Source organism: Podarcis cretensis (assembly GCF_951804945.1).
Source record: "Podarcis cretensis genome assembly, chromosome: 2".
Classification (NCBI taxonomy): domain Eukaryota; kingdom Metazoa; phylum Chordata; class Lepidosauria; order Squamata; family Lacertidae; genus Podarcis; species Podarcis cretensis.
The window spans coordinates 110,701,433-110,723,101 of NC_137171.1; the positions used below are offsets into that span (position 1 = coordinate 110,701,433).

The 21,669-nt window shown below is 43.6% G+C and overlaps 2 protein-coding genes across 4 annotated transcripts in view; one reads left to right on the plus strand and one right to left on the minus strand.

Moving 5' to 3' along the window:
• On the minus strand, positions 1 to 13,321 carry MRPS18B (mitochondrial ribosomal protein S18B). Of its 2 annotated transcripts, none has more exons than XM_079964021.1 (7): positions 13,226 to 13,321; positions 10,345 to 10,495; positions 5,788 to 5,885; positions 5,499 to 5,567; positions 4,603 to 4,669; positions 610 to 669; positions 1 to 359 (listed from the first exon to the last, which is right to left on the minus strand). In XM_079964021.1, exons 1-7 carry the CDS (start codon positions 13,289 to 13,291, stop codon positions 148 to 150), a joined length of 723 nt encoding a protein of 240 aa, XP_079820147.1. In that variant the 5' UTR covers positions 13,292 to 13,321; the 3' UTR covers positions 1 to 147. The 2 variants fall into 2 exon arrangements, with proteins under 2 accessions (XP_079820147.1, XP_079820146.1); XM_079964020.1 differs by lacking the exon at positions 13,226 to 13,321 and adding an exon at positions 12,185 to 12,344.
• Positions 12,712 to 21,669, plus strand: part of PPP1R10 (protein phosphatase 1 regulatory subunit 10) — a 22,267-nt gene continuing 13,309 nt past the window's right edge. Inside the window, exons 1-2 of one of the 2 annotated variants that reach the window (XM_079959149.1) lie at positions 12,712 to 12,884; positions 13,519 to 13,898. The gene's annotated coding sequence lies outside the window, so the exon portion shown is untranslated. Of the gene's footprint in view, positions 12,885 to 13,518; positions 13,899 to 15,759; positions 17,314 to 21,669 lie in introns of those variants that run through there. The other variant, XM_079959150.1, reaches the window with a different exon arrangement.

Here is a 21,669-nt window from a genome sequence, read left to right on the forward strand (position 1 = left end):
TAAGGTTTTTGACTTTATTGACACATGGGTAGATGAGCAAACAGAAGGCAGCCAAGATCTATCCATCCAAACTGGATGTTCAAAATATTTTCAAGGACCAATTCTACAAGGACTAGGGAGTGTTTCACCCAGTGCCACCTGCCTAACTCACGGGGGGTTGCTCTCCTCTTTCAGGTAGTCCTTGTAAATCCTCCTCATCCGTTGAATTTCCTTCTCTGGGGGCTGCTGCCAGTCGTACCACTCATACCATGCTGTCTTGTTCTGCAGGGCTGGGGACGGAGGGGTCTTGGTGACAGCTGGATGCCGGTTGCTGTAGTCCTCGTGGAAAGTGACAAAGGGGACACTAGAGGATAAAAGGCCTGGGGGAGGGGGTGGAGGAATAAACATGTCATAAAGACAGCTTCTTGCTATGTCCAAAGAAGATGAAATGACACCCCCTCCCACACCCACAATATCTCCCTCTTGCTGCGCTGCAGCAGAATCTCCCACTGCTGATATGGAGTACGGGTGGGGCTGCATTATCCCACACACAGCCCTGCAGGCATCCCCTCCCCCTCCAGCTTCAACCCAACTCTCTTCCCCTCCTTTACTCAGCTTCATGCCACTCACCACTGTCCCGAGCCATCTGAATAGCTTTGGTCAGTTGCTGGTACTTCTTCATACAGATACCTGCGACAGAAGGAGGCAAACATTTCAAAGTGCAGCAGAAACTGCAGTCACATGCAAATAAAAACTTGGAGATGGAGAGTCTATCCGTCGGAACTCCATTCGACCGAGCTACTCCTCCGGTTGAGTCTTCGGAATCTCCTCCAAAGGTGATTAACGACATAAGCCTTTGACGGGGCTTCAGGCACGTTCCCATTCCGCAGAGTATACAAACAGCAGCAGAAGGACGAGAAATATACCGTATTTTTCGCTCTATAACACGCACCAGACCATAACACGCATGTAGTTTTTAGAGGAGGAAAACAAGAAAAAAAAAATCTAAACGAAATAGTGGATATATGATTTTTGTGGTTCATGCTGTGGCCACAGACATGTGATCTGACAGTGAGTTTGGAGTAGCCCAATGCAAAAATCCTGAGGATCCATGTGGATCCATGCTTTGTAACCATGGAGGAGGGAAGGAAGGGGAACCATGGATCCTCTGCTCACGACTGCAGCAGATCCCCCCCCGCCACCCGCAGGCATTCGCTCCATAACACGCACAGACATTTCCCCTTACTTTCTAGGAGGAAAAAAGTGAGTGTTATGGTGCAAAAAATACGGTATGCTACATCGCTGGGTTTTATTTCTAACTACGCAGGACAGAAAAGAATATACATCTGCTCTCTGTGAAGTCAAGAGAACCAACTGGTACAAAGAAACAGGAAACCAGTAACATCAACATCTGTCTCCCGTCAGACTTCCAACACTCTGGAATGTAAACAGTGTCCTCTGACTCCAAAAACTGCACAGTGACATAACAGAAGTCACACCTCTTATACCTTAGAACCCGGACTGGCCAACTTCTCTACTCATGGAGTCGATTCTCCAAATCAAATGGGTCTGGTAGTGTACCTTTTCATGAGTAATCATGAGGCTGATGTCACAAAAGAGCTGGAAAGTTATGGAGTTTGGGCATGAGCAGGCCTTTCCACAGGAAAATGAGAAGGCTCATGTACAGTGGTGCCTCGCAAGACGAAATTAATCTGTTCCACGAGTCTCTTCGTCTTGCGGTTTTTTCGTCTTGCGAAGCATGGCTATTAGCGGCTTAGTGGCTATTAACGGCTTAGCGGCTATTAACGACTTAGCGGCTTTAAGAAAAAGGAAACAAACTCGCAAGACGTTTCGCCTTGCGAAGCAAGCCCATAGGGAAATTCGTCTTGCGAAGCACCTCAAAAAATGGAAAACTCTTTCGTCTAGCGAGTTTTTCGTCTTGCAAGGCATTTGTCTTGCGGGGCACCACTGTACACCTTTTAAAATAGGTCAGGATTCTAGGAAGCTGCCTTATTCCGAGTCAAACTACCTGACAGTCTAGCCAGTGCTGCCTCCTGTGATTGGCAGTGGCTGGCTCACGAGCAGGTTAGGCAGATCACCTGCTGCCTTGTTTGCTTGTTAATGCCAGGGATTAATCCTGGGAACTTGTATTGCAAGGCGTGTACCCTCCCACCCAACTACCATCCTTTCCCTAAAACCTGGCCACACAGCATGACCAATCCCAAGGAGGTCAGGTCAGGTTGTGCAGCAAAACTATGCTTCTGGCCGACAGGCTACTCTGAGTGGCATCTAGAAAAATATATTTTTCAAAAAAACCATAAAGAGCCCTGTTGGCTCAGACCAAAGCTCAGTACTCCAGCATCCTGTTTCCTCCAGCTTTTTCAGAAAGCCCACAAGCAGGTCTTGAAGCAAGTGGTGTATACTGCCTTTCATCCGAAGATCTCATGGTGCTTCACAACAGAAAAATACAAAATAAGAACGCAAAATGCATAATAAAATACCCCCAACACATTTAAAAGGTCTTAGAATGTTTATTCAGCCAAAGGCTTGGTTATAGAGAAATGTTTTTGCCTGGCGCCTAAAGATATGTAGTGAAGGTGCCAGGCGAGCCTCCCCGAGGAGGGCATTCCACAAACAAGGAGCCACTGCAGAAAAGGCCCATTTTTGTGTTGCACCCTCCAGAACTCTTGTACAGGGGCACACAAAGAAAGCCCTCAGATGATGAGTGCAGGAACCAGTCAGTTAATATGTGGAGAAGATGGGAGAAAGCTAGAATTTTTCCGGTGCTGTCAACTATTTCAGTCCAGTCTAGTCGCTCTGTGGTGTTTGGCCTAACAGGGCCAAAATTAATAATAATAATAATAATAATAATAATAATAATAATAATAATAGTTTGGATTTGATATCCCGCTTTATCACTACCTGAAGAAGGCTCAAAGCGGCTAACATTCTCCTTTCCCTTCCTCCCCCACAACAAACACTCTGTGAGGTGAGTGGGGCTGAGAAACTTCAGAGAAGTGTGACTTCAGACGGGAGGCCACTAGGTGGCGCATCGGAAGATGGCTGACAATAACATCTCTCCGACCCACACGAGGTAATTTGGAGGCTATGATGGGAGTAATTAGCCTCCCTACCCCCCCCCCCCAGGATGGTGGGGGGGACTGCCTTGCCTGCTGTGCCCTATACCACCCCCGAATTTGTGGGGATGGGGGCACTAGGCACAAAGCCCTCCTGTGGGATTCCGGTGCTCCTGGACGCCGTCCCTGATCCGCGACACTAGCTGCAAGAACTTCAAAAGAAACGATTTGGATGAAGAAATGCACATATTTCAAGGAAGGAGGGGGAGTAAAGACTGCTAACAGAAAAGATCTCTGATAAAACAAGACAAGATTAAATCATGAGAAGATACGCCAAGACTCGGTATGGCAAATGACTGATGGGGGAGGGGGGAAAAAACTTTCTTTCCTTTCCTTATGTGATTAAACAAGAATCCCCTCCCCTCACGAGTCAGAAACGTCGTTTTAAGGACTTAAGCTGTGGATTTAAGGCTGTGTGGAGATAAACTTTCGAACCAAAGCATGTTTTAAGAAGAGCGTGGAATGTATAAGAGCTTTGGAATGACGCAGTTAAAAATGCCGTCGCCATATTGGGAAGTTCTGTTGGAGGACTTAAGTCTGAGAGGAGAAATAGAGCTGTTTTTATATTGTGGGTGAAACTCCTCAGTGGGACTTAAGAGTGACAGTTTTGCGAGATTAATGATGGAAAGAGCGATGTTATCTATGAAGGTGATGATATATGGAAACCATCTCGATTCGAGGATTGGAAGAACAGAAAAATTCACACAGGATTATTATTGGTGTTTATCGGCTTAAGGAGACTATCAGAAGAGATCATAAAGAAAAAAGAGAAAATATATGAACAAGATGTGATGTGGAAACAGCAAGATAAGACTTGATAGAATTATGAACTCTGTTTGGACTGATTTGGACATTAACGCAGTAGCAAGAAGATGATCAGAATCCCCCTTCGGATCTTGAAATATGGGTGTCCCCCCCAAACAAAATTTAAAATTCGGCTTTGTAATTCGGAATTTATGTGATGTGATTTAATTTGATTTGATTGGCCGGTTAATAAAAATTATTTTTTAAAAAAAAAAACAAATCCCAATTCAGACACAAAGCTCCATGGATGGCCTTGGAGAGGGAGAAGACAACCACGAGTCTTTTTAAAGAAAGGCGCAATAAATAGGCAATGGACTAGGATCATGGCTAATGGACGCTAATAGATATACATTCCATGAATCTGACTAACCCCTTTTTAAAAGCCGTCTAAACTTGTGGTCATCTGGTTGCAGTGAATTCCATAAAGAAATATGTATTGCATGAAACAGTTGTTTTTTTAGGGGGTCTGCCCTGAATCCACTGTTAATCAGTTTTAGTGAGTGACCACAAGTTCTAGTACAATGGGTAAGAATTTGGAGGCTGAGAAGAGCCTCTCTGGCATTTGCCTGTCTGGTATAGAGTTCTCCCTTCCTCCCAGTGCCAGAAACCTCAACAAGGTAGACAACAGCAGGGATGTAGAATTAAGTGGAATGGGGGGTATGAAGGGCAAACGGTGGCTCACCTGTGTGCGTCGGGTGGTAGGCGATGCCTGTGTGGGGGCTGATGAACTGCTCCAGAAGCCTCACATTCTGCGGGAATAATCAGACTTTACATGTTACAATTCAAAAAAGGGATCATGGGCACTAAAGCTATTTCTGCCAGTTCCCTATGAAGCTGCCATTAGTTAGTTAGACCATTGGTCCATCTTAAACTCAGTCCTGTTGACACTGACTGACAGCTGCTCCACAGGACATCAGATGTATCCCTCCCGGCCCTACCTGAGATGCCGAGAATTGAACCAAGGACCTTCTAAATGCTAAGTAGATGCTTGACCAAAGAGCTACATAGCTCTTCCCTTTGGGGCCATCTGACATGCTGTGGTGGCGACGTGAGCCGGGGGCCTTCTCTGCAGCCACAGTGTCTCCTCTCTAGGGAAGGTCGCCTCATTCCTCCCTTACTGGTTCTTAAGATGTCAAGGCAAGGAAGCTGGAGGGCCTTGAAGGTTGTACTTTTACCTCTCTTACCAGTCCCTGCTGTTCTGATTAACATGGCGACCAACCACCACCCCTTTCAAAATGTAGCAAATTTTTATACTACAGTGGTACCTCTGGATGCAAACGGGATCCATTCCGGAGCCCCATTCGCATCCTGAAGCGAACGCAACCCGCATCTGCGAGGGTCGCCACTTCTGCGCATGACGTCATTTTTGCGTTTGCGCATGCACGAGCGGCAAAACCCGGAAGTAACGCATTCTGTTACTTCCGGGTCACCACGGAGCACCACCCGAAAACACTCAAACCGAAGCTACTTCAACCCGAGGTATGACTGTATTTCTAAAAAATCTTGTTATCTGCTTTGGAGACTTTCAGTTGAAAAGCAGGTTATTTCAATTCAGAAACAAATTTTGGTTCCTCTTACCCTATAATCCAGGAAGAGGTTTTGGTCTCTGCAGATAGGGCAGGGATTCCCACAGACGTGCTTTCCTCTCTGCAGGAACAAACGTATCAAATGAATGTCATTACATATAAAAAGAAGAAGAGGTGCTGGTATTGATAAAAGTATCATGGGTGCCACCACAAAATGGCTACTATAGGCAGCCCAAAAAGAAGTGACGGTATTGTCTATACACAAACACACAGTGTGTATCCATTTGGAACTTAGTTTTCCTGGCACACATCACAAAAAAGGGGGAAAGAAACACGCTCACAATGCAAGTCTTCCGGGTCTTCTGTGGTGGAATCTGGCCCTTGTGATTGCGCCGGTAGCCGAACCAGACGGGATTGCTGCCATATCTTTCTATGTATTCTAAAGGGGAGAGAGAAAACGATGCCAGTCAGTCACAGCAGCATTTTGTCAAGGCTCTCCAAAAGGACAACACAGAAGAAGCTTTCAGCCTCCTGAGCCCAACTATTACAGATCCAAGTACACATCCACTTCACACTGCGTGCCCCAGATGAAACAACAGGTTTACTGTCTTGTGAAGGAAAAGGTGATGGTAGTTTAAGAAACTTGGGCTCTATCGACTTGTGGGCAATCCCCACTAAGCCACGTGATTTACCCCAGAGAAAGTCACGCCTTTGACTGCACCGTTCGTCAAAATCACAGATGGTGGTTATAATAATAATAATAATAATAATAATAATAATAATAATAATAATTTATTATTTATACCCCGCCCATCTGGCTGAGTTTCCCCAGCCACTCTGGGCGGCTCCCAATCAGTGTTAAAAACAATACAGCATTACATATTAAAAACTTCCCTGAACAGGGCTGCCTTAAGATGTCTTCTGAATGTCAGGTAATTCTTTATCTCTTTGACATCTGATGGGAGGGCGTTCCACAGGTCGGGCGCCACTACCGAGAAGGCCCTCTGCCTGGTTCCCTGTAGCCTCACTTCTCTCAATGAGGGAACCGCCAGAAGGCCCTCGGCGCTGGATCTCAGTGTCCGGGCTGAACGATGGGGGTGGAGATGCTCCTTCAGGTATACAGGACCGAGGCCGTTTAGGGCTTTAAAGGTCAGACCAACACTTTGAATCGTGCTCGGAAACGTACTGGGAGCCAGTGCAGATCTCTCAGAACCGGTGTTATGTGGTCCCGGCGGCCACTCCCAGTCACCAGTCTAGCTGCCGCATTCTGGATTAATTGCAGTTTCCGGGTCACCTTCAAAGGTAGCCCCACGTAGAGCGCGTTGCAGTAGTCCAAGCGTGAGATAACCAGAGCATGCACCACTCTGGCGAGACAGTCCGCGGGAAGGTAGGGTCTTAGCCTGCGTACCAGGTGGAGCTGGTAGACAGCTGCCCTGGACACAGAGTTAACCTGCGCCTCCATGGACAGCTGTGAGTCCAAAATGACTCCCAGGCTGCGCACCTGGTCCTTCAGGGGCACAGTTACCCCATTCAGGACCAGGGAATCCTCCACACCTGCCCGCCTCCTGTCCCCCAAAAACAGTACTTCTGTCTTGTCAGGATTCAACCTCAATCTGTTAGCCGCCATCCAACCTCCAACCGCCTCCAGGCACTCACACAGGACCTTCACCGCCTTCACTGGTTCTGATTTAAAGGAGAGGTAGAGCTGGGTGTCATCTGCATACTGATGAACACCCAGTCCAAACCCCCTGATGATCTCTCCCAGCGGCTTCATATAGATGTTAAAAAGCATGGGGGAGAGGACAGAACCCTGAGGTACCCCACAAGTGAGGGCCCAAGGGTCTGAACACTCATCCCCCACCACCACTTTCTGAACACGGCCCAGGAGGAAGGAGCGGAACCACTGTATAACAGTGCCCCCAGCTCCCAGCCCCTCTAGACGGTCCAGAAGGATGTTATGGTCGATGGTGTCAAAGGCCGCTGAGAGATCCAGCAGAACTAGGAAACAGCTCTCACCTTTGTCCCTAGCCCGCCGGAGATCATCAACCAGCGTTCCAGTTAAAGGAACGTTGGTGTTGTGATGAACCACACCCATTCAAAAAAAAAAAAATTTAACACACCCTCTCCAAGACTACATGCATCCCTTTGTCTCTTTCCCTTTGAGCACAAGCCCATGCATGGCTACTCAAATGTAGGTCCCACTGGGTTCAATAGATTTTATTCCCATCTTAGTGTGAAACTGTTCTCGGAGCCTCTCTGCAGCTTTGTCTCAGCCTATCCTTCAGCTGTTAAATTCCCCACTGTATTCCTGCCAGTGATATCTGTTCCTCCAACTTGACCACCCTCAGTTTCCCCAAAGTTTCCTGCTCCTCTTCCCTGCTGCTTGAACTCCCCACATAGCACTTTCTTCCTTCAAAACCTACCGCTCTCATGAGGATTTTTACTTAACTGCTTAGAGCATTGACCTCCTCTTCATCCAGTACTGCCCTTGCCTCACTCTTTCTTGCCTTGACCCCATTGCCTCCCTCTGCGGTGTAAATTTACATCCTAATCTCTCTCTCTCTCTCACGCACGCACACACACACACAGAGAGAGAGAACGCTCTATAAAACACCATAAACACTGATAGTGCTATATAAATAAAAACAGTACAGAATTGCATGCTGGGAGTTCAGTGAGTTTTAAAATCTAGCAGTCACCCAATTGCTACTGCTACGTGCCCCAAGCAAACTTTATGGCTTTGCTAACCATTCTTTACTGAGAATCTGGTAAATATTCATAGATGGCCAGAAGAAACTACTTTATAATGAATCAGGCCAATGGGTCATCTTGTGTCGTACTGCCAATGGCTCTCCAGAGCTTCAGGAAGAATGTTCCAAGCCCAGCAACTGGAGGTGCCAGTGACTGAACTTGACCCAGTGAGCTTAGTGCGCAACTGTAGCTGGAAGGAGGAAAACAAGATAGCCGCACGAACCCAAAGCAGAGAGCCAATGACTGCATGTTCCCAACAGATACAAGGGAAATCACACAGAGCAAACATGACTGGAAAAAATACTTCTGAGAACCATTTGTATGCTGTTCCACGGGAGAAAGGCATAGCACACTTATAAGAACTGCATGTACGTAATGGTGTATGTGGGGTTAAAAAAAGAAAAATGTAAAGTCTAGCACATGGATAGGCAAACTAAGGCCCAGGGGCCGGATTCGGCCTGATGACCTTCTAAATCCGTCCTGCGGACGGTCCGGGAATCAGTGTGTTTTTACATGAGTAGAATGTGTCCTTTTATTTAAAATGCATCTCTGGGTTATTTGTGGGGCATAGGAATCCATTCATATATTTTTTTGAAAATATAGTCCAGCCCCCAAGGTCTGAAGGACAGTGGACTGGCCCCCTGCTGAAAAAGTTTGCTGACCCCTGGTCTAGCACATTTCTGTAAGAGATTCTTCCAGCCCTGATAACCCTCTAGATGTTGCTGTTTGTTTATAACTTGTTGGTCACGTAAGAAAATAGCCTCTAGGTGACTTAGAATCATAGAATCATAGAGTTGGAAGAGACCACAAGGGCCATCGAGTCCAACCCCCTGCCAAGCAGGAAACACCATCAGAGCACTCCTGACATATGGTTGTCAAGCCTCTGCTTAAAGACCTCCAAAGAAGGAGACTCCACCACACTCCTTGGCAGCAAATTCCACTGTCAAACAGCTCTTACTGTCAGGAAGTTCTTCCTAATGTTTAGGTGGAATCTTTTTTCTTGTAGTTTGGAACCATTGCTCCGTGTCCGCTTCTCTGGAGCAGCAGAAAACAACCTTTCTCCCTCCTCTATGTGACATCCTTTTATATATTTGAACATGGCTATCATATCACCCCTTAACCTCCTCTTCTCCAGGCTAAACATGCCCAGCTCTCTTAGCCGTTCCTCATAAGGCATCGTTTCCAGGCTTATTAAAATAACAATATATTACAGAAAAAACCCCACAAACACTGTAAAACTTTAGCTATATAGAACATTTGATCAACAAACAACAGAATAATTAACATAATCTGTCAGTGCATGGGAGAAGAGGACATTTTTACCTGGTGCCAAAGAAATGTTAATGATGTTGCCAGGCAGACCACAACAGGGAGAGCATTCCACAAGTGGGGAGCCACAGCTAAAAAGGCCCTTACCCTTGTCACCAACTCCAAACCGCCTTCAGGGCTGCAACGCCCATCAGCCCCAAACAGAGTGGCCAATGGTCAGCTCCTGTATGTAACTGTACTTTTACATACAGGCAGGGGTCAACATTCTTGGCCATGGGAATTATCCCAGGAGTAGCCAATGTGGCAAGCGCAGTGCCTGGAGACACAGTCAGGTTGTGTATCTGCAGAAGTGACCAGAGGAGGAATAACCACTGGAAAGAGTACAAAGAGAAGAAATAGCATGGTACACCTGCAGCAGCACAACCAGACACCTTCACCTGCCCCAGCTGCAACAAAACATGTCTCTCCAGTATCAGCCCCTATGGCCACAGCAAGTTCTGTAACTGTCCAATGGTTTGACTTCACTCACAAAGGGGAACTCCTCCACTGTCTCCCTAGACAGACAGATGCCGACATGAGCCAATGAGGCATCCTCCAGATGTTGTGGACTACAATTCCCTAATCCACATGCCATCCAGGCCAAGGCTGGTGGAAGTTGGAGTCCACAACATCTGGAAAGCACCACACTGACTAATACAGCATTATCCACTTTTACCTATGTAAAAAGATCTGCAGTCGCATGAATGTCATTGAAGTTCATGCCTTATTCTTCAAAGACACACCACTCCTTTCACTTGCACTCTCTCTCTCTCTCTCTCTCTCTCACACACACACACACACACACACACACTGCTGCCGTCTTTATATTCCCCAGATACCTTCAGACTCAAAGTACTCCCACGGCTTCTCTTTAAAACGTGATTCTGTGTCAGAAGCCGCTTGCTCTGTGGGTTCAGCTTCGCTGGCCTCTGTGCTGTAAATACGGAAAGTTAATCGCTCGGGCTGCAGGATGGAAATGCTGGATACATTCTAAAGGGCAGAAGCAAAGCAGGGCATGTGTAAAAAGACAGGTATCAATATGAATGGTGATAGTGGTTTTTTTTAAAAAAAGGAGAAACCCTGTATAGGGAAGTTTTTAATATTTGATGTTTTACAATTTGTTGAAAGGCACCCAGAATAGCTGGGGCAACCCAGTCAGGTGGGTGGCATAGAAATAACAATAACAATAATATTAATAATAATACAGTTATTATTATTATTATTATTACATCACAGCAAGTTCAAAAAGCTATATTCCTCAAATGAAGTGTTCAGAAATTAAGGGCCCCATTATTTGCCATCTCCACTGCCAATTCAGCCACAATAGAAGACAATAAAACTATTCTCATTCTTCCTCGAAACTATGCAAAATAAGTAGCAGTCATATTTTCACTTTTCCTTTAGGGAAATTAAGATGCAGCCTGTATGGGGGTTAGGAATTCTGTGGTTATAATGGAATTCAAAAATTCTGAGATCTTGGCTTCAGACAATATTCATTATGGGACAGCGAAGACATACTTCTCCTGTCTGTTAACCGTAGTTAAAAGATTGAAAGTGAGCTTGCACGCTCTCTCCTCCATCAAGCAGTGTACACAATAGTTGAGCTGTACAAATCACCAAGTGTATCACACTTGTATGTGTGCAGCAATAGCTTTCACCTGTGTCCACCGTAATGTATGAACAAGCCTATTAGAAACAGCTATTGTTACACTTTAAAAATTAGTGTCTTTTGTTTTCTCCCCCACCCTTCTCCTTTTTAGACTGAAAGCCTATGGGAGGGAATGTCTTGTTTTGATTGGCTGCAGGAAGGATGGGGGGGGGCTTTTCAGATTAAGAGTAGGAGGGTGAGTTTTCTCTGCATAAATAAAATGAAATAACATGGAGAGGCTAACATAGATTTAGCTTATTTACCCCCTAATAAATTTAATAAATAATTTGTCCTCTATTAAAGCTATATTAAAGAGACTAGAACTGGCTATAAATTTAGTAAGTAATTAAATCAGGCTGCAATTCTTACCCTGCCTTACTTGGGAGTAAGCCCCATTGACTTCAGCAAGGCTTTCATTTGAGTAGACATAGATAGGATTGTGCTGTTTTGTTATTAACTGGCTCATGCTCTTAACAAAGGATAAAGGTGAATTAACACACTAACATGCGGGCACCACCAATTATTGATAATTAATTATAATCAGACACCATTGGGCATGGTACTTTAGATTATAATCTCTTCCGGGCAGGGACCGGAACATTGTAAAATAAGAATCACTGCCTGTAATACAGAATTTACACCCATGTTTCCCAAGTCCAAAAGTGCATTCCATTTTAGTTACAAAGCCATAGCGGACATTTAATGCAGAAACAGTAGTTTAAGATTTTTACAATGTCTATATAAATACAGCGATGTAACCATGGATACAGACATCCCGATTTCCGCAGCGGGAAAAAGAGGAAGAGCCCCGTCATTTAAAGCCCTCATTTAAAGTTTCTCGTCAGGTAAAAGAAGCAACGATGGAGAATTAGAGAAGGGCAAGAAAGGATAAGGAAACAGAATTAGCCGAATTTAGTACGAGCACAAAGAGAAACAATTTTGTTTCTGCGGATGCCTCTAACCCCCGCATAATAAAACGAATACTTCGAGTTGTAGGCGAGCTCCCCGGTGAAACACAAAAGGCTCCTCACCTGCGCCCAGAGAGGCCTCCTAAGCACAGTGCGAGCCACTAAGCAGCCCAAGCTCCTGCTGAGCAGCATGGCACAACTGGAGGCCGCCATCTTGGGGAGTAAAGAGATTTCGCTGCGCATGCGCCATAGCGCTCCTTCCTCAAGGTGACCTTGAACGTGGTGCCCTTGGGGCATCGACAGGTTTGGGCCCATAGTTAATTTTTTTTTTATTCCCCAACCAGCCTCCGGTATTTATTGACATATAAAAGTCTACGACAAAAAAACAAAATGGAAATTTATTTAAATTCGCGTTTTGCTATGACGCGGCCTTTCCTCCGTTCAGCCGAGTCTCGCGCACGCGCACAACGCTCCTCACAATAAAACACTGCGCCACAACCCGCCGAACGAACCCCCCCCCGGGGCCCCCGAGAGAGCTTCTTCACTGCGCATGAGCACAATGGTTGACCATTGTGCCGAGTTCGGTACTCGCCGTCAACCACCGAGCTAGGCGCATGCTCGTTTTGTGACGCCGTCTCGCACTCACCTTCCCTGCCCCCCACGGAAACTAGGGCGGAGGCCGCGCGCGGGCGCGCACACGTCGCGGGTCTGGCAACGGATAGCGCATGCGTACTCGGGTTCTACTAACTGCGCCACAACCTTCACGGGCGGAATTTTTTATTTCGGCTCAGTTAGGCCGATTGGATTTCAAAATGCGATTCAGGTGATGTGCTTTGAAGTAAATTTTGATTCGGATTTGGCCGGGCAACTGCGTCGGCGTGGGGCGTCGGCGCGCGCTCTCGCCTTTGTTCTTTACCGCATCGCGCGACGATGGGAGGGGGGAGTTGGGGAGAGGGAGTGGCCTCGTATAAAAGCCTCCGCGCGCGCCCTGGTCGGCCATTCTGGGGTCTGTTAAAAGGTAAGTACGGTGTATCTCGGAACGTTATTGTGGGGAACGGCTAGGGTGGGGACAAAGGGGCATTACGTTAGGGTTATTTTTATTTCCCCCCTTCCCAGAATGCGTCTTAATTGGCGATTTTTAGTAAATTATTTGATTGGCTGTACCTGGAGGTAAATTGCCCTTTCAAGACTGTTCTTAGCTGAATTCTCCCCAAAGGAAATATTTCCCATTTAAAACCGAGCAACTTAATTTTAAAGGGACGTCTTCCCTTAAAAAGAAATGGGAAAAAAATATTTTCTTCGCCCCCGCCCGCCCGCCCCAATGATCGTCGCGGCTTCCTCTCCTTAACAAAGGCTTATTACGTAACAGTTCGGTTTTATTGCTTGCTTTTTCTCCCCCTCGGAGTTGAAATTCTTAAGCTTAACTTTGTGATTTTTTTCCTCTTTTCTTGTTATAGGTTTGGTTTGGCTTGAGACACCACCGTCGAACTTGCTCCGCGAAACAAAGAGAAAAATACCCCCACAATCTTGAGCCTCTGAGACGACACTAAAAAAGCCAGCTACATTTCAGATCGTCTGTATTGGGAAGCTGATGAAATTCTTTGTGACCTTGAAGGAGAACCGCCACTAAAAAACATAAAAAAAAACAAAATTAATATTTAGCAACAACTTTCCCTGATTTTTTTAATAGGCAACTTTTTGTTATTTATTGACCGTCCAAAAAGTTGCTATATTTTTTAAAAATGAAAACCAAATATTATTTTTTCTTTAAAAACACAGCTTAATCCAAAAAAAAGCTAAACCTTGAGGCGCTGTCGACGAGAAAATTAATTGGATAGTAAGTGTCGCATTTTCAACCAACAGACCAAAAGAAAATTGGTCCGTGTCGAAGTGAGCTAATGGCACGAAGAAAAGACAAAAAAATGGAGGGGAAGTGGGTTTTGTTTGAGGTGTTAACCCTTAAGACTCGGGCATTTTGTCACCTAAAATGCATATTTATAAGGAGCATGATGGTCTCTTAGATAATCCATCATCTCCAGGACTTGTCAAGGGTTAATGAGCTCCCACATAATAGATGGTGGTGACTGAGCCATAAAGTACTACTTCTTTGTGTGGGAGACGTAGAAATGGAGCTAAATAAGCAATCTGTACATAAAGATTGCAGGGTAAGAGGCGAAGGGATGAAGAAAGCAATAGCTATGTTCTAGCCAGTAGTTAAGACAGTTTAAAATACAGGGTGATATGTCAGTATTTCTAAATTTGTCAATGTTAAAATGGGGGTTGTGGGTTTTTTTTAAAAAAAATATTGGAAGGTTTTATAATGTATATGTAAGTATGTAATGCTGCAAAAAATAACTAGCAATCTAAAAATAAAGATTGCAACATGATGGGAAAATTGTTTTAAACCACTCAATTTTTTTTTTAAAAAAAAAAACCAATTAAGAGTTTTCTCGGACTCAAATGAGGTCTAATGTTTTTTAAATGTTCATCCTATTTGTTTCCCCTTGCTGCAATATGGCGGTGCTATTTTATCTTTTGTCCCTGACAAGCAGCATTGTATATTTCCTTTACAGGACCTTTCCATTCTAATGCCATTTTCTACCTCCTCCCAAGTGGAGGGTAAAAGAAGGGGGGGAGTGGAGTTAACCCTATAGTAGTGAATAATGGGAGGTTCTTTGAATCTCCGGCACTCGCGGACAAATTCCTTTCTCCCCCCCCCCAACTGTGTATGTTAAATAGGTTCTAGTCTATAGAACTGATATAATATGCTACAAATTGTGTATATGGTGGGGATTGTATTGCTATAGTTTCCTCTTAATAGATTCTAAAGCCTCTTACTTTTTTTCCTAATTGCCTGTGCTTCTAAAATGGCGTCGCTGCCTCTTTCCTTCCTCATGTACAAGAACCCACAAGGCTTGCTGGGCAAGGGAGCTGATGTAAGCAGCTTGTAAACTCCTCCCCCTGAATAGCTTGTGTTTGTCGCCCCAAGCAAGCAGACATGAAATGGAGGAAGGAGAGATGATGGGGGAGGGGAGAACGCCTTAACCTTCCCCTTCATCACCTTTCAAAAAAAAAACGATCTAATGAAATTCCACTCCCACTTCATATATAGGAGGAGATCTTTAGATACAGCTTGATAAGTGCAAAGTATGATCATAAATCCACAATGTGTTTTTTTAGGTTTCAACATCACATGAGCTTTGGATTTCAGTTACTTCTCCCATGTTTGTCTGCTGTACTTGTATTAGGAAATTTTTGTCAAGTGCTTATGTTTAGTATCAGGCAGGCAAACTGTTTTGTGTCTTTTCCTTCTCTTTTCCCCTTCCCTTTTTTCATCTCTAGGTTTCTTTGAGGGTGGGCTTGATTGGGAAAGCATGTTCAGACAAATTAATTGCTGAGATGAAATGCTACCACTGGACCCCAAATCTTTTGCAAGTGTCAATGACACTTGCTGGAAAAGTTATAAAAGGGGGGGGTGTCTGCATTTTCTCCGGCCACATGCACACAGCTGGGGGGGGGTAAGTTTTGTCTTAATTTGCCACATTCCACAGTTCCTGTACAATGTACTAGGAAAGAAGTTATCATTAGGAAAAATGGGAATCCAGCACTTGTATTACCTCATCAAAGGGAGGGGAACAGCCACAATTCCACCTGGTAAGCAAAATCTTTCTGGTATTAATTACATTTCACAACCTTCATTTCTGTTCCAGACCACTTTGTTTTATTTTTATTTTTTTGCTGCTGTTCTCTTCCATTGTCAGCGCCATGAAGTGACACCTACTGATGCATGCAGGCTGTTAAGGGTGTTACATGTTTGCCAATCTGCTTAGGACACTAATGTTTAAGTTGGTTAATTCCTTAAAACAGGCGGAATCTGGATTTTTAAAATGGGTCTGCATGAACATCAAAGAGCATTTTAGAGATGCTGCCCTTGTGACTTCCCCGCATTATGCACTGGATCCTTTACTTTCTGTGGGGAATGTTTCACAAAGCAGAATTTAAATGCCTCCATCTACACCTCCGGTGGTAGCATTTCATATTGTAACACTCCCCTTCCCGAAAGAACAAATGACACTTCTGGCTAGAAGTCTTTATAGCACTGAGGCACTTGTCATTTCTCGTTGAAGAATATTTCAAAGTGCCCTATTAAGAAAGACACCTATTGTCAGGTTAACTTGTATTTGGGAGTGGGGAATAGAATGAGGTAAGCTTATATAATACAAGCTTCTTAAAAGTAAACTTTGCAGAAGACAATTTCATCTCAAAATGCAGATATTGGGTAATGTTCAGATCATGCACAGATTAAGTGGGCCTTTAAATTTCAAAACTGATACGCTCCATTAGAGGTGATGTGATCTTAGGAGAATAAAACATACTGTCCACAACAGTTATGGGATAACTAGCAGCATTGGTGCATCAAGAATAGTTCCTAATAGGCTTTAGATCCTTAAAGCACAACAGCAGATGTTTATATTGGTTCAGTAAAGACACATCAGAGTGATAATTCCAATACAGTGTGAGCTTAAAAGTTATAATAAAAACTAGCAGTGTCGTTGAACTGCTAAAATTCTATTTTAAAAGTTAAGGAATTCAGTTTTAAGATAAGCAAAGTATTGGTGTGAGTAGCAGCCTTTCTGGAAGCACAATGGCTTACCTAGGAATTTACCCAAACTCGTAAAAGTAAGGCAAGTAGTGTGGCGTAAGACTCCCCTTAAATCCATTGTTTGAAGGATTCCCTCTTAAGGAAAAACAATGCTTTAGAATCTTTGTTGGCTTGGTATTCTGAAATTTCAATTCTGGAAGCCTGGCAAAAGAGCTGCAGCCCAGTTAAGCATTATAAAGACTAGTGGTGCCACGGGCTTCAGAAGTCTTGGCCTGTTTCCTTATGGCTTAGCTTCTCTGCCAAATGTTATACCTACATTATTAGGTCAGCCAGTGAGCTGGTGAGGCAATGAAATGTCACAAGACTTTGGGACAAGCTGGTTTAGATCCTGCGTGTGCATAGTGTAAAAACAACAGTCTGAAAAGTTGGCTCTTCCTTAGTAACTTCCCCACAAGTCTGGCATTCTTTTTCTTCATCTCTTAACTGCTGCCGAAGGAAACATGGACTAAGTTAGAACCTTGACCTAAATTTGATGGACAGTAGTACATGTAGTCTGGCCCCTTGCTTCCTGCACACTTTGTGAGGGAAAAGGTATTCCCTTTTGAGAAAATCATTCTTAACTGGAAATTTCAGTGGGGCCAATTTCCATGTAAGTGTAGTTAAGCTTGGTGCAAACTAGAAACCTGAGTAATTAACATTTCCCGTAGTAGTTATGGCAATTTGTCCGTTCTTTTTAGGAAATTTATTGGCGTTTAACATAATGCCATAAATTGGTCTGAAAGGTGTCGCAGGACTGCGGTCTCTGCAGCAACAGCCATACAGCTTGAATTTAACAAGACCTATTTGGAAACAAATCCTCTCAACAGTGAGATTTACTTTCAAGTCTATCCAGGATTGCAGCATTTAACGTTCCTCTCAAATCTTGGCTCCATCTGAAAACCTGTGACATTAATTCAGGAGCTAACATAAAAAGAAAGATCAGTTGGATGCCATGAACTCCGTTGCTTAGAAAAGTCAGTATGAGCCTCAAGCTAGGTGGTTTTGCTACTTCTAAGTTAAAATGAAAACTGGCTTTTTGAATTTTGCACTTTTGAAATGCTGACCTCAAGTGGAATTGCTTGTCTGCTACAGATCAGTTTCCCCATACTTGCTAGAGTGGAGATATTCAGCACACTACCGTAGTGAACAGAGTAACTTTCATAGAAAATGAAGCAGACATACTTTTATGTGGGAGTGAGGGGTGATCTGAAAACTCGCAATAAGCAACTGTCACTTCAGTAATTCCCTTGGGAACACATTTATTTAAGACACTTTGCTAACATATATTAATAGAATTGTAGGATATGAAGATGTCTTAATTGGATTAAAATCCCGAGTCCATTCTCTAAAACTGTAAGTATCAAATGACTCTCCCCATGGAGTCCAATCCTGGAGAACTTGTTTTCAGGACAATTGGAGCATTTGGGAGAGGATAATGCTGAATAGATGAGTAGACCTGCTTAGCTTGTGGTTCCAGTATCGCCTGTATCTTCCTAGTTGGTTCTCCGTCCAGTTTTTGGCTTTCTGTGGTACAGCCTACATGTTACTTATGCTTCAGCAAGCCCAAATTCTGTAGTGTTTTTGTAAAAAGATTGACAGGAGTCTGTGCAAGATAGCAAAGTAATACAATGGGAGCAAGTAACTCTTCGAGTGATTGGCTTGCTTGCTTGCTTGTATGGCAGCAGTTGACACAAGGCATTCTTACAGGAGTGCCTTGTGGGGAACTGCTTGAGGTTCCTTGCATAATTTATTTTCCAAATCCGTGCTTTTGGTTTAGAAGTAGGGTGGAAGTTGATAATTTTTAACTTTACACAATGTATGAACGTGGATGAAACATTTAAGCATTAATTCACAGTTGTCCTAATAAAAAATGTGTTCTCTTTAGCGAAGGTACAACATGCTACAGTGTTTTTATTGCAAGTTGAGTTTTTGCTGACACCTTAAATTACAGAGGTGTCAGATATCTGTATTTTTAAAAAAACAAATTACCTTGCAATTATTCTTTCCCCTTTTTGACCTTTGATATACGCTGTGAAAGTGGCATAATGTTTAATTTCAAAAAGGTTTGTATATGATCAAGAAACCAGTACATTTAACTGCCTAGTGTTATATCTGCCCCTGGAAGCATTTCTAAGTGTGAAAAGTAGTTGTGTTAACTGTTAAGGAATGAATGCTGAGACTTCCCTTTTTTATGTTCATCTGGCATTTTACTATTTTTTTCCATATTTTTTTTCAAAGTAGGAGTGGCATGACTGAGTGCAGATGTATTTAGAATTTGTTCCGAATGGTGTTCTGAGTCTTAAATAAGACGGAGTTTGATTGAATTCCTATGTTTTCAGTCTGCTCTTTGAAAAGACGGCTTACCCTTTCAAGTTTTTTAAAAACGAAATGAAGGCTTTGAGCCTAAATGGCCCTTTATTCGTATTTATTGGGAGGGGGGTATTTTTGTGGTTAGTATTTGGAAGATGTTACCTCTAATTTGGAAGAAAAATATTTAAAATGCCAACTGTGTTTCACACTGGATCTGTTTGCTTGGGCACTACGTAGTAGCTCTTGTGCCAAGTTGTAGTAAAATCGTGACCCTGTTTGCAAATACTAGAACTGTATAGACTGGAGACAAGCACAGTTGCCATTTCTGGTAAGGTTACTGAGGGTTGGATTTATGTGCATGTTAATGAGTACAGGCCCTAAAATCTTCCCCTGTGTGCCTTATTGGGAAATATAGCATATATTTGAGGTTTAGTCAGCTACAGGAAGATTATCGGAGTATACTGTTGTCGACTTGCCAGGATCTGACATGGCCCTTATTTTTCTGAATTGCATGTCACATTTCAATACAGTCATACCTTGGGTTACAGACGCTTCAGCTTGTGTATTTTCGGGTTGCGCACTGCGCCGAACCCAGAAGTACCGGAACGGGTTACTTCCAGGTTTCGGCACATGCACAGACGCGGCGCTGCGGGTTGTGAACGTGCCTCCCGTATGGATCATATTCGCAACCCGCGCGTCCACTGTATGTTCGAAATTTTAGCATGGTCAGTTAACTAGTTTTTCTAATGGAGGATGAATGTTGACCAGTTTTTGGCTTCATAGCAAAACCAGCTCTGTATAACTGACACTGTCAAACAGTTAAAACAATCCTAATGTGCTAAGAAAAGAATGGGTATTGCTGTATCCACATTCACAAATGAAACAGCATTCCCCCACCCCACCCCCATTAGTAGTAGTACTGTTAACTTTTGTATGGCTTTGTGCAGCCTGTTTGCTTGGGAACAAGTTTTGCAGAGTTGAAGTGTTACATGCATAGTTAGTGTACAGGGAATGGAAACTTCATGATGAGCATGGATTTTGAATGTATCTTTACTAATCCTGTGTGATACACCTGGAATGACTGCGAAACTCTTAACTCTTCAGTTTGTTGAGATGCTATAGCAATGTCTTGGTCAAATAGGTTATTGTTTTACAGCTGTGTAGTAGAGGAGAGGGTCAGAGCTGCAGAGAAAAAACTGGCAGTATGAGATTGAGAGCTGTGAGTCATAATTAGAAATAAGAATAATTCTGCTAAAATTATATCTTGAAATCAAACACATTGCCATTTTCATAGCGTTCCTTTTCAGAATCTCTAGCTTTTTTAATTTACAGTAAGTACATGTACCCCAGCCTCTCTAATTTGCCTCTCTAAACCATTAGTAATTTGTCCATAATCCTTGCAGGATTCTATTACAGGACGTGTTGCTTTGAAAACTTCTTTCAAGTCATCATCTAACACAGATTACTTTTCAGAGTATTGACTCTTAATCTGTCAGCAGTATTTTGTGGGGCAGCTTCTGTACAAAAATAATTATATGGCATTTGCAATCCTAATACTGTAGCTTTGTGCATATGCAGGGAAATGACATCTTTTTTGAAGGGGGGAACTTAGATTAATGTTCTTTATTGGGGGGGGATGTAATTCATAGCAGCTGAAAGGTCAGCAAACGGGACCTGTGATATCTTCAAAGTGTCGTGGCATAAACTTAAGAACCTAGAGCCAATTTTATCAGAAATAAGGAGGCGCTAGCTCATGAAAGCTTGTGCCATAATACATATGTGCTATTTTTTCTGAAGTGTCACAGGGCTTTCTCATAAATGTGGCACTTTATCCTGGAGTCCAGTAAACCCTGATTAAGGTCAGTGTCATACTGCTCCTTAGGGGACTTAAAATTACTTGCATTACTTTACATCTAATGTCCAATGTACTTTACATCTAATTACTTTACTAATACACCTAAATTCATGCATGAAATGGATGTGGGGAACATAGTCACAAACCCATAGCTATGGAGCCTGGAAAGTTGAGAATGGACTGTTCTATAGAATTACCAGACTCACAAGGTTTGTAGCGCACATTGATACTTTAAATTATAGTCCATATTTGTAGCGGATCGAATGGCAACAAAAGGAGAGACACTCAAACAGGTGTGGAACACCAACTAGTTAAACTTACTACCTCAGTTCTCCACATTGCAGATGTAGGTGTTCTCAGCGTGCCACTGCTTGCAAGGCTAGGGAGGTTGGGCAGACTGAAGTTGCTGAAATTGTACATAAGTAACATGCATATTTTTTGAATTTCTCCTGGGAATGTAGTGCTGGAAATTGCCAGATTGACAGCTCTGGAGACTGAAGTCCTCTCTTCACCGCCACAGCAGGCTGAGCCCAAGCATCATCAGTGCAAGTCTTCGTCACCAGTGTATTGCTGTCTTGCATGTGAAAGGCCATATTGTGGGGTGAAAGGGGGAGTTCAGTCTCCAAAGCCCACTTGGTCATTTGGCCTATCCACTACAGGGTGAATTCACAAACATGGACCTTGAATGCAAATGCTTCAGAACTGGACTGAAGCCACGCAAAAAGATCTTCAAGCAACCACAGGCTGGTAACACCTTCCAATCTCCCGCTCAGTTGCCCAGCTGTCCTTGGGTTAAATTTT